Source organism: Lutjanus erythropterus, chromosome 9, assembly GCF_056507025.1.
Source record: "Lutjanus erythropterus isolate fLutEry1 chromosome 9, fLutEry1.hap2, whole genome shotgun sequence".
Classification (NCBI taxonomy): Eukaryota; Metazoa; Chordata; class Actinopteri; order Lutjaniformes; family Lutjanidae; genus Lutjanus; species Lutjanus erythropterus.
In genome coordinates this window covers 20211480-20224724 of record NC_139325.1, presented here as the reverse complement: position 1 = coordinate 20224724, position 13245 = coordinate 20211480, and the positions used below count along the sequence as shown (strand labels likewise).

At 40.5% G+C, this 13245-nt stretch overlaps 1 protein-coding gene across 1 annotated transcript in view; it reads right to left on the bottom strand.

Moving 5' to 3' along the window:
* Positions 1-13245, bottom strand: part of st14 (ST14 transmembrane serine protease matriptase) — a 28436-nt gene that overhangs the window by 3571 nt on the left and 11620 nt on the right. The window contains exons 4-15 of the mRNA XM_084726444.1: positions 13088-13158; positions 11046-11218; positions 10301-10336; positions 9502-9730; positions 6648-6787; positions 5985-6088; positions 5432-5541; positions 4076-4206; positions 3478-3582; positions 1895-2002; positions 1429-1542; positions 774-893 (exon numbers count right to left, since the gene is read on the bottom strand). Coding sequence (XP_084582570.1) covers positions 774-893; positions 1429-1542; positions 1895-2002; positions 3478-3582; positions 4076-4206; positions 5432-5541; positions 5985-6088; positions 6648-6787; positions 9502-9730; positions 10301-10336; positions 11046-11218; positions 13088-13158 — 1441 coding nt within the window. The remainder of the gene's footprint in view (positions 1-773; positions 894-1428; positions 1543-1894; positions 2003-3477; positions 3583-4075; positions 4207-5431; positions 5542-5984; positions 6089-6647; positions 6788-9501; positions 9731-10300; positions 10337-11045; positions 11219-13087; positions 13159-13245) is intronic.

The following is a 13245-nucleotide window of genomic DNA, read 5'->3' as shown; positions in this document are numbered from 1 at the left end:
TGACATATCAGCTGCACGGAGGACGAAACAAGAAATGACCCAAATATATTCAATGCAATATATGTATTAAGGAAGTCCCTACTACGTCTCTCTATCAGCTGAGGGGTCCATGACCTGAAAAACATTTAAATACATCTGATATTTGAACAAAACGATTAAATATTGTCTCTCTTGTAGAATAAAAATAACACTGATCTAAGACTGTAGGATTTAACACTGATACAAATGCATTCACTTCCACAATTCCATGTAAACACACGCTTTATAAATTACCAGTGTTTATATAATGAGAGGGGAGAGGTGTCAGATGGTTGAGAGCAAAATACAAGGTGAGACTGGCATGAACTATTAGTGAGGGAAAAAAAAAAAAAATCAGAAAATTTGATTATGTTGACTTGAAGCCATCATGACGCCGGCCTTGGCTGTGAATGCTACTATGACTCTTTGGAATCCTAATAAGGCACGCTGGCATATTAGCTGATCAAAAAAAAACAAAGAGAGAAAAAAAAATACACAGACACGCCCTGAGGCTTAAATGTAGGAAAAAACAAAAACTTCAGAGATGACAAGAGCTGCTTTCAAAGAAGAATGAAATAAATAAAGCAGTCAAGGCCTGGGGCTCTTTTCTAACAGACAGCAGCAACGTGCAGCTCAACCAGCTCCTCTATAATCTATTTGAATGACACTGAAGAGATTAGATCCACTTTCAGCTGTTTTAAAACATTTAAAAAGCTCAATGTTGCAGTGTAAAGGGAAGCGAAAACGTTTCTTACTGCAGCCGGCCTCATCCGAGTTATCAGAGCAGTCGTTGACGCGGTCACATTCGGCGTTCACCTTGTTGACACAGTCGCCGTTCTTGCACTTGAAGCTGAAGTCGGAGCAGATACCCGGAGCTGCAGTGGGGTGGAGAGGAGAGGTCCCAGAATCAAAACACATAGCGTATTTCAATCAAAGCGTCAGAGCATTGCTAAGTTCAACCGGTAAAATACTATGCAATCAGTGAGGCTTCAAAGTGAGACTTGAATGCACAATGCATAGTGATTGAGGAGCAGATTGCATTGATTGGGGTATTGATTGGGGTTGAGGTCTAATATCCCTCTTTATTCACAGAAGTGAAAATCAAAAGGAAATGCAAGAGTGCCCTCTGTGTGTGTGTGTGTGTGTTTGTGTGAAAGGAAAATTGATAAAGAGTGAAGCAGAGAGTGGGAAGAAATGAGAGAAAGAGCTAAAAGAATGTGGACAGAAAAACACTTGGAATCAAGAATGAAGTTTTCAGTCCAGCGTCTTTGTATAGCATAAAATGTTACTGAGCCGTGGATGAAGGTTAATTGCTTAATGGTTTGTGTTAGATGCTTATAAATCACTCTGGTGACGAGTTTTTTTTCTAATGTGTGACTGGCTGGGAAGAGAATAAGTGCTCCCACTTACAGGTTTTACAAGAGGCCTCGTCGCTTCCATCTTCACAGTCCTTCTTTTTATCACACACAACATCCTGAGGCAGACAAACCCCGTTACCACAGCGCCACTCATTCTCCTCACAACCTGGAGGCAATGAGACACAGAGATGAGGAAATGATAACAGAATAAAGATGAAAACTTACATAAGGCGAGGACAAGCCTATACGTTTCAGAAGGACATTAGCGGTGCAGCGGCGGCAGACATTAGCATCTGTCTCTATTCTTCTTGCGTGTGTTACACATGATTAAGCGTCTGCTGAGCAAATTGGGCAAGGCTTCAAACAAACTCCATTACTGATAAAATAATGACTGCACACAGCCCAGGAGTCAGTGACCAGAGCATTAGCAGTGATGTGCCTTTAATGTTAGCACAATTAGCGTAGCATTAGATAGGGTTTGTGTCCCCTAAAGAGCTCCTTAAGACTGGGATACTTACTGCATTGTTTCTCGTCACTGCCGTCTCCGCAGTCATTGACGCGATCACATACCCAGAGTTTCGGTTTGCACAAGCCATTTCCACATGCAAACTGGTCCTTCTCACACTCTGGTGTAATAGAGAAAACAAGTATTAAACAATGCAACTGAGGAAGAACTGAGAATTACATATGAGTGATTTGAAAAGACTATCTTGGACCTGTCTGAATGTAACAAAATCTGGCTTCTGGCACCACTAAAGCTCACTCATTAACAAATCAGAGGTTCTCAAAGTTTTGATGATTGAGTGCAAATTTAGGGAGCCATCATATGATAGAGGGCCACAAAAGAAAATCCATTAACTTGTCATCAGATTTGTGACTGGTCTCAAAACAACCTTTAAAGTACTTGGCAGTGAGCTCCCAGATTGCAAACATTTGTTGGCTGCAAAACTTGTGAAAAACAAAGAAGGCGCTCCCTAAAACCAGTGTTTGATTGGTCCATTCTGGGTTGCTGTAGAAACATGGTGGTCCAACATGGTGGCCTCCATGGAAGAGGACCCACGCCCTCTGTGAATAAATGGCTCATTCTAAGCTAAAAGAAACACGATTCTTATTTTCACTAATTAAACCATACTTATGAATAAATTCCAGTAAATCGTACAGACTGCTTCTTTAACATTAAATTGAAGCATTAAATTCACCTGTCTGCAGATAAGACAGATCACTTTATTTGTCTGCTGAGGTCTGACGAAGTTAACAATTGATCAATTTTTCCTAAAAACCTCCATTTCTGCCCAGCTATGTAGAGTTTTTTGCATGGTGGTTTTTCCAGGTCACTTCCAAATTAAACTGCTGAGTTGTCCACAGAAATAAAGCTCTGGCACTGATGACAGAGCGTAATTGCTGCAGCACCTGGGAGGTACCACTAGTTGTCTTTCCTAACCTGACAGACACTTGATGGGGAAAACAGTTTGACTCAGTAGCTGAGAGCTGTATTAAATACCAGCTGTTGAAAGTGGAATGATTAAAATACAATGCATGCATTTCATGGATTCAGGGGCTGCAAAAAATGATTCTGAGGGCCATCATTGACCCATACGCTGCACTAAGAGAACCCCTGCATTATATTTAGTTTACTTAATTTGTACTAAAACCAAAGTGTAACAAACAAGAAGTTGTGGTTTTATGGGGCATTGTGTGCAAGTGTATTTCTTGGCCGGTCGCAGTGAGTAAGTTTGGAGCCTGGCAGCCTTACAATGAAGACTGCACGAAATCACTGCGGCCAGCCAAGAAATAGTCTCGTACATTACCTCCCATAAAACCATAACTCTGTGTTCTTACTCTTCAGATTTTGTTACCTTAGAGTCAGACTAGCCATTCTGCCCTGTTTCCAGTCTTTATGCTAAGCTAACTGGCGTCTGGCTGTAGCCTTATATTTAACGGGCAGTTATGAGAGTGGTATCGATCCTCACATCCACCTCTTGGCAAGAATGCAAGTAGTATTTGCCAAAATGTCCAACTATTTCTTAAAAGGAGCAGAGAGGAAGGTATAGAAAACAGGACAAGAAATGAGGAGGTATGGTTGGGTCAAGGAAGAACTTACGGCACTTCATCTCGTCACTCATATCACCGCAGTCGTTCCAGCCATCACACTTCAGTTCCTTCCCAATGCAGATCCCAGAGGCGCAGGCGAACTTGTTGGGGCAAGCTGGTTACAAAACCAGGGAAACGAGGGAGGGAGCAGAGAAAAAGAGGAGAGATAGACGATGATGACAAATTGAGCGAGAGGGAGTGACAGTGTATGTTCACAACATCCATCATGTTGCCAATGCTTGTCCCTGTTGATCAGAGCAATTATAAATCCATTTCGTTCAAACTGGGAGACAACATAAAGAGCAGAGAGTATTGAAAGTGGAGTGCTCCTGACTGACAGTGGCAAATAAAATGGACCCAATAAACAAGCTCTCTGGTGATTAGTCTAGCTCTTGAGTTTCACTGCCGCAGTTTCTGAGCCTCTATCACTAAACAGCTCTATTTGACTGTCAGTCAGCTACCGTCTCGTAGTCTCTCAGACTACACAGTTACTCCCCTTGTCTCGCTCCATAATGGCAGGCTATGAGTGTCACTGTCACATCGCAACATTTCACCCATCGCGCCAAACATCGTGTTAATGTGGGTGCAAGATGAGACTTTTAACTCACGGTTTGATGGATCATAGGCGCTGTACTCGGCACTGAAGCCTTTGTCAGTGTAGGACTCGTCGGAGTGGAAGATCACGTCTAAGGTGTTGGTGGAACTGGTCAGAGCCAAGGAGGACATTTCTCCGCAATATCTGGGACACAAGGCAAATTCAGGTTTATTACAACTTCAGCATTGTGTTGTTCTAGTGGTTATAATGAGAATGTGCTCACTAAAGTAATTTCTGAGATTAGTGAAAAGGGCAACAACGAGAGACAATGGGCCCCTGGGCAGAGAAGCGTTGCCAACAGCACAATACCTAAAATTACCTCTACTTCAACAGGGTTTACAGCGCACATATATACAATTAACACCAACAGCGTATTAACTAAGACCTACATTATTATTATTATTATTATTATTATTGTTATGTTCTAGATAACCTGATGGGATAAATACTCATGTATCATGATGGTGTCTTTCCTGAGACATCTTCAAAGTGAATGTTTTAGCTACTACTTTCAGTTTTTCAGTGGGACTTTTGGGTCTCTGTCATTGACATAAATGACTAATCCCTTTAACTATGTGACAAAAAAATGCAAAGTTAGTAACAGAGACTTCACATAAAGGCTCTAGCTCTAGATCCCCTGAGCCCCCTGGTAACCCTGTTACATCCATGAAAAACAGGCATGAAGCATGAACCGTGTGAAAGGTTTTAAGGAAACCAACTGTAGTTAGATCGTCTTAAAAGATTTTATTAAGAGGTAAAACAGAAAGTGAGCAAGCCTTAAAGGGTTAGTTCTGATTATTTGAAGCAGGCTTGTATGAGGTAATCATCAATACTCGGTGTATTGGATTGCCGTGCCCCCACTTGGGAGAAGCAAAGAGCAGTACCTGCATAGTAGCTAAGCAATGAACTTAAAAAGGTCCGCTTAAAAAAAAAAAACTCACTATGAAAATGAGTGTATGCTATATTTAGAATATTTTAATGCTTTATGTTGCAGTCAGACAGCCTTTTCTGACTGGAAACCACCGTTATAGAGGATAAATTTAGCTTGTATAACAGCCCAAGACTGTCTGACAGCAAAGCGTAAACTAAAATTGCTAGTTTTTTTTGGTGGACCTTTTTAAGTGGCTAAAATACCTTCTGTTGCTGTCCACAACAGTTCATTCCTTAGCTGCAGGTACCCCTCTCTGCTTCTCCAAACTAGGGGCATGAGACACTCCCTCACACAATCCCACTTCAAATAATCATTACTATCCCTTGTGTGGTACAGTGGGTCAAAGGTTAACAAAGAAGTTGGTCTATAAACTGTGATGGATGCTTATGACAGATGTATCATTTAGCGTGCCATTTCAAAGAGTTAAATGAGTCTTACTTGGTCCCCATAACCTCCACGTAGTCTTTGTGACACACACGGATGTCCACCCCAGGCTCTTTCATGCGGAACATGGTGAACTTCACACGCACCTTCTTCCCAGCAGGGACCTACAGCACAGAGGAAGATGTGATTGGTTCATAACAACCTTATTTACCATGCATGTCACTCCTCCACCCACACACCATGACATGTATCTGTATCCCATGTAAATGCAAGCAGACAGCAGCAACACACCCAAAGAGGCCATGGGCCCACACATGCACATGCACACACACACGCATGCACACACGCGCACACACACACACAAACGCACACTCTACGTACACATCAGCAAACAAAACCAACACACAAAAAGCTGCAGCTCAGCCAGAGCTGCGGCAGCAACAGCGGTCTGACAGATGAAGATAGAAGAGGTACTGAACAGCTTGGCTTCTATAGTGCTGCCTCAGCATTCCTCTCATGGCAGGCTGAGGATGGAGGAGGAGGAGGAGGTGGATAGAGGGGTTTCAGGTGGAGGAGGGGGGCTAGTGAGACGAGCAGTGTTGCAAACCTCGATGGTCCACTTGCAGTCCACAGCAGGAGGATAGAAGCTGGGGTGAAGAGGGGAAGTAAAGACTCCTTCATTTTGAGAGAGGGAACCACCACAGGTTTTGACTGAAAGAAAAAGACACATTATCACTATTAATGGGTACGCCTAGGATATAAACAATAGTTATATGTATCAGCAACAGACACGTCATCAATGGCAGTAAGAAAATTGTACAATAAAATGTTCACTAGTTTCACTTAAATACTTTAAGTACAAACTGCCATGAAAGCACATAATGAATATGCCCTGGCTTATAAACAGCCTTTCATATGTCTTTATAATTAAATAATATAATAATAATATCATTTTGTTGCAACCATCCCCAGTCTCCCCTATTAAGTCTATTACCTGTGTGCCTTGATAAATACAGTGGTTAAATTCAAAATAAAGTAGTTAAAACAAGCCTTTTTTCACAGGGTCTTTATTAAAAATAAGTAATTAAAAAATATAAATAATTATCTATATTGACTGAAACAAAACACTTCATCACAATCATTTTTTCAACTATACTGCCCGGTCCTAGTTTGGAGTATAAACAGTATCATAAACAAGTGAAACATAGTAGTTATAAAACAGAATGCAGCTGGAAAACAGTTGATGTTAAGTGCTGCACGTCTTAATTACCTTGAGTCCTGGGGATGGCCTTATACTTTGCCTCGAAGCCAGGCCTCTGGACATCACTGTCGGTAATCAAGTTAATCAGCATGATGTTGCCGGACGACACCACCTCAAGAGGGTTGGAGGGGGGCCGTTGACCACACTTCCTGTGAGAAAGTGATGAGTAGTCAAGCATGATGGTACATAAATCAGGTACGACTACAGAATCAGGAAAAGCTGTTTGCAACAAATTGCAGTAAACACAACCATGAAGCATAAGATGAACATCTGATGCATTTACTGAACAGAGTCTCGCTTTTCCTTATGATGTGCAACACTTACGGAACTCAAATAAAGCTGTAATTCTTTTTAGTCAGAAGCACTAACACATCAATTCAGCAAACGAGTTTAAAATGCTTCAAGAAAAAATAATTTGAGGAGAAATCAATAGATAAGCAGAGAGAGGTAGAGAAAGAGATAAATAAGGAGAGATGTGCCAGCACTAGATAGAAATTGCTTAGGCGGAGTTTCAAAGTCAAACATTAGGTACATTAGCAAAAAGTTTCAGCACTGCTGGCGGCGGAGCAATGGAGGTGTGAATGACGCTGCAAGAGCAGCAATACATCTACCTCCAGTAGAATAATGTCATTATAGAGTATTATATTATGGCTCTCATAAACCCCATGTCACCTTGGATAAAGCTGATCGCTCAATAGCTTTATAAAAATTTTATGCATCACTTGGTAACGCATATTTGTTTGGCAATGGTTTCTGAGTTTGAAATTGCCTGCAGCTACAACTGATGTTGCATTCAGGAGCCTGTAGTTTCAGACTCGTAGCCCTCCCCCATATACAAAGTGCAATTACACACAGTGGTGTAGCAGGATTCAGGTTGGCACCCATCACAGATTTGAAAGGAGAGGTCTTTTTGAGCCAACTCAATCTCACTGAGGTCTCAAAAGTTAACAATAAAATGGGACATGCAGCGCTAAAGGCTTCAGGGCCAAAAAAAAAAAGTTGTAATCACACATCCAGTGAAAGGAATGAAGTGGAACATGTTTTCCACCCACATCAAAACAGCGTTTACTCCTAAATCCCTCTGCAACATTTCACTCAAATACAAAGTGATTCCTAGTGGTTGTCCTCTGGGAATCATGTAGAAACTATATTTCCTCCTGATCGTCAAGGCTAAATAAATGAGACAAATGTTGGTTGAGTCCTATTAAACAAACACTGCCATCAAGGTTTAAGGCAAAATCAGAATGTGATTTGTGTTACAATTTCATATACTGTAGGAGCAAAACTGAGTCAATTTACTGGGTTTCTCTTAAATAAAATTCCTCTCTGGTAGAGACATTAGTGCATAGATATTGCACAGTACACTGTACGATGTTAAAACCCAATCCATATACGGTATAAAGACTTAACTTTATACAAGATAAGTGACCTATACTTGAATGGTGTGTTTGCATCTTCTTCTGAACTTGTCCAAAAATATGATACTGAAAGCAAAATAACTTTTGGAAACACATACAAATTAGAGACTTAATGACTGAGGGCCAAGTCATTCATTCAGGGCAAGAATCCAGTGATGGAATTTTGTTTCACAAAACTTTAAACAAGTTACAAAAAGATATTTGTACAAATCTGAGGAGAATTTGGCAGAAGGACCAAGGGTGATATCTAAGAGATGAGCTGTAGTTAAAAATACTGTCAAATACCCGTAAATATATAAAGAAGGATTTGAGAAATTTACTCAGTGTAAGTTAATAGCCTAAATTCATTTTATTTCTTCAAAACTGCACAGGACAAGCTCACTGACAAATAATTTATATGATTTATAAATGTCAGACAGGAATGTAAACTTGTTTCCTCATTTTGTAAAAAAGTATGAGAAAACAGATTGCAGTTAGGATGGTGAATTTTTGCAGGCCAGCCCGGAAGTTACCATCACTCTGGATTTTTCAACTGGACTTAAGATTAGTGCAGAAAATAACCTCTGTGGCAAACAAAAGTTAATGATAGTGACACGTTTCGTTATGCAAGTAGTTAATCTTCACAAATAAAGACCACTTTCATAATTTCTAAACGGAATCACCAGAATTAAAAAGCTAATGTTCCTATAAAATGGCTATAAACTAACTACACCATAGTTGTGTGTCTCAACATAACCCCCACTAAGCATGATGTGTAATATCTGTGACTCTCATTTAGCAACTTGTTAGTACCACCTTTTAAAGACACATACAACCTTCAAAATTCAAGAGTGTGGTATTTATTGATGTATTTTATGTCCTAGAACAAAATGTGTTAATCTCTTAGGCTTGCCTTAACCACAGACCCATTCCTTTGATGAAAAGCCCGCTAAAAATGCAAACTTAAAACTTGGAAGCTGTACATTTATCCACATTTAATGCTGGTTCACTGTTTATTTCATGGGCTAATCTGTTGAACTCAGCTTTTGCATATAATGTGGCTAATGTGACTACTATCACAGGCTGGGTAGATGTTGGAATTACACTATAACACTGAGGGACAGTCAAGAGAAACTGTTAACATTAAGCCTCACTTGAGGCCAACTACAAAACTTGCTCAGACCCTAAAGTACCTAAAGGAGTGATCCACAGATGACTTTAAACTTAGCATCACTGCACTAAATTAATTCATTTATCATAAATGAAGTAATGTGAAAAAACAAACAAAAGAATGGCACTAATTCTGCAGCATAAATCTGTTAGAAATAGTATCATATTGCATATTTGCATGAATAAAAACTTTAAATTTAGATAGATAGATTTAACTTTAGGAGCACTGGTATTGCCTTGTACCACAGCCAACATATTCCCCAAACCCTCTGGACATTCACAACCTTCCAACTTACTCTGTGATGGCCTGAGAATCATCTGGACTCAGAGAGTCATAAATGGAGACGAAGTCGTCAGAGCAGTCATCCTCAATGTGGAAAAAGGGGAAGGTGACAGATATGGCATTGTTCTCTGGAGCTCGGATTTGCCACTGACAACGAGACCTAGGGGGGTAGGCTCTGGGGTAACCTGGTGAATTAAAGGTCCTTGCCGTTTTATCAGCGTCCAGACGGAAGAAGCACTCCTCTGGGAATTAAAACATTGAGTAATAGTGAGCACAGACATGTGAAACTTGGTAAGTAGATTGCAACTTATAAATTAAAATCTGATCATCATCATGTTCTGTATCTTGTGTTCATCGTCACCTCTCTGGCAGTCGTCTTAACAGATATTGACAGTTAAGATTGTATCTTTTCTGGTTTTCCTTGAAATCAATTTCTAATTATGCAAAGCAATGACTTTGAATTACAAATTACACATTTGAACACCATTTAATCATGAGTTCCTCCATCCTTTATGCTATAGATGTATGTAAGGACAGATTAATGTAAGGATAGCAGAGCTACTATGCTAATGTAATGTAATGTAGTCTAATCATCCTGAGGTTATAAATCACCAGACACTGTCAAAGAAAAGTGTCAGGCACAGTGACTGACTCGCTCTGGCCTGATACGGGGTTCTCAATCTCTGACTAGAGCAGCACATGTACAGTACAGGCCAGACCAGCCATTCGTTACAGACTGGCAGGAGGGTGAGCATCTAGCCAGCTGGAAAATTACAACTGCGAGTGATTGAAATGGGACGCGCTGTACTCACTGGCGTTGGGGTTCCTGGCCATGCGAGGATCTGTGACTGGAGACAGAGAGAGGGGAGGGAGGTGGGGTGGCAGAGAAACAGGAGGAAAAGGTAAGAATGGGTCACTAACGTTGGGAGGCTGATAGAATTTGATGCATGAGCCTAAAATATTTGGGTTGCACATTTTCTGTTCCATTTCCCTGCGGTTAAGGGAACTGGTGATGGTGTGTAGCTCTTTCTGCTCCATCTCACCTTGCCCTACAGCAGCAGCCCATACATCTCTGTCTAACTATCTGGGACAGCAACATCAAATCATAGCCACAGAAATCATTTTAAAGAGGACCAAAACCACTGAGTCACAGGGCCAGCGTTTGGCTGGTGGCCAGGATGTGGACAAATGCAATGTGAATGCTGAGAAGACAGAAGGAAGAAAAATGGCTGTCTCAAGCCAGGCCAGAGCCCAGCTAATATCATTAGAGGATCCAAACAGCATAAAATGTGCAATCTCAGATGCAGCACAAGCAGAGAGGTCTGGCTTATCTGTTATCATCTTATCAGCACAGCTCAGAGCGAGCTTCTATAATACAAATAGAAAGCAGACAGAATACCAATGCTGATAGGAGATGACAATGACCTTATTCAGATCTGGATTTGCAGCGCTTTATCTTTGCTGATTGTTAAATGTCATAATCTGTAGCCCACTGTAGCAAACAACTATCTTTTTGCCCCTTGGCGTGACCCCACACGTTGCCCCTGTGGTACCTACCCGAGGCTGTGACTTCGCTGATTTGGATTTGCTTGCTGTCTGACGTGCTGCGCTGTGCCTTAATGCCAGTCTCCAGTGCCTCCAACACCCGCTCCTCTGAGAACTCTGGCACAATTTCCAGGTCTTCAACTGGAATATCAAACTGGGACCAGTAATAGGCTAGCACACCCTCACTGTTCAAGCAGAAATGAGAGAGAAATGGATGTAAGGAAAAGATCATTCAGTAACAAGCTTAAACATTCAGCAAAGATTAGTGGAACACGGGTGATTTGGATTACTGTAAATTACAGCTGCAACCATTAGTTGATTAATTGATTATTTGAACTATTTTTAAAATTGATTAATAATTTCAGTCATTTTTCCAAGGACAAATGTCAAACATATGCAGATTTTAGCTTGTTAAAGAGATAGCTTTTTTGAAGTGGGCTTGTATGAGGTACTTCTCTATAATCACTGCATTAGCTACAGTAGATGACAGTTGACACACTCCAGTTTGAAGAAACAGAGAGTAGTATCAGCACGGAAGCTAAGCAATGTTGTACCTATGTAAAACCTATTTTTGCCCCTTAAAAAGGTCTACCTGGGGAAAACAATCAATATCAGGTTAAGCGTATGCTATATTTAAAATATTTTCACCACTTGACTTTACCTTGCCTCTCCAGGAACCATCACCTTGTCATGGTGGAGAGGTTTGCGTGTCCCTATGAACCTGGGACCTGTGTTGTCTGGAGCCTAGTGCTCCACACAAACACAACACAAACAAACCAATCAAGGTAGCAATAGGTAGTGAGGTAATATGATTTTGCCTTTAGAGTTTGGTTGAGGAAGAGAGTGCAATACTTGGCTGATATTACAGCAGTTCTCCAGCAGAAAAGACTGTCTGATGTCAAGGTGCTTAACTTTACTATTTTAAATATAGTGCACACTTAAATTGATATTGTTCTTTTTAGGTGGGCCTGACACTGTCCATAGCAATTCATTGCTTAGCTTCCTTCACCAGGACTCCTGCTGCTTCTCCAAACTGGGAACATGTCAACTGCCATCTACCTTAGGTATGACTATTAGTAAGTATCTCACACAACCCCATTTCAAATAATCCCAATTATCTCTTTGAATGTAAGGATTTGCTGCTTTCTTTGTGTATGATAGTAAATGAATAGGCTTTGAGTGTTGGACTGTTGGTTTGACAAAAGAAGCCATTTGAAAATGTCACTTTGGGCTCTGGGAAATTGTGATGATCATTTTCACAATTTTTTTGACATTTTATAGACTAAACCAGAGCCTTTCAAAGTGGGAGGTCGGCCTCCCCAGGAGGGCTCAGTGAATGGAAGTGAAAAAATATTACATTAGTCATTACATAAGTTATCGAAAGGAGTTCACACACACACACAGAGAAAAGCCTACATTTGTGTGATTTGAAAGAGATTCAGAAATATATAGTATGGAAGATTTTAACTTCCTAGAGTCCAAAACTAATATAAGCCTTTGGGATAGAGTGTTTTTCATACATTTGGTCTAGTCATGCTAAGTTATGTCACCCAGCAATATTAGACTATCTTGACCCAAATGTTGTCTGTGCAATCAAATAACATCAGCAAGTAAACTGGGGGGAGTGGGGTGCACAGTCTAATACTTTGAAAACCCCTGGCCAATATTAATTAATCATGAAAATAATTGGCAGATTAATTGATAATGAAAACAATCATTAGTTGCAGCCCTACTGTAAATTACAGGAGCTAAATCTAGCAGTAGCTGCATGCTCTGTCTGAGCTGGCCTGTGCCTCAACACTGGCTGTGAACTGTTGTGATTTACTGCTACTGTTAGTGCAGAACTTCATAACTCACTACAGTGCAATGCTGCACACATAACTGGGTGTGGTCACAAGTGAACAGGCCACATCTAACCTCGATTTTGGTTGTTTTAAGAAATGCAGCAGACCTTAAAGTTTGAATCCATGGAGGTCAATGCAACAATGACCTTCAGTTTTCACAATCTGTTCAGAAGCATTAAAAAGTATACAAGCACAAGATCTCAACATTACCTGAATGCAGTGACCACAGATTTAGTGTAGTATTTCGCAAGCAATGGATCTGTCTTGTAGTTTTCCTGCAGCTGTGTAGAGAAAATGTATTTTTTAGTAAAAAAGAACATGAACAAGATTTCTGCTTGTCTGCCTAAAGACAAAGTACAAATTAGCAT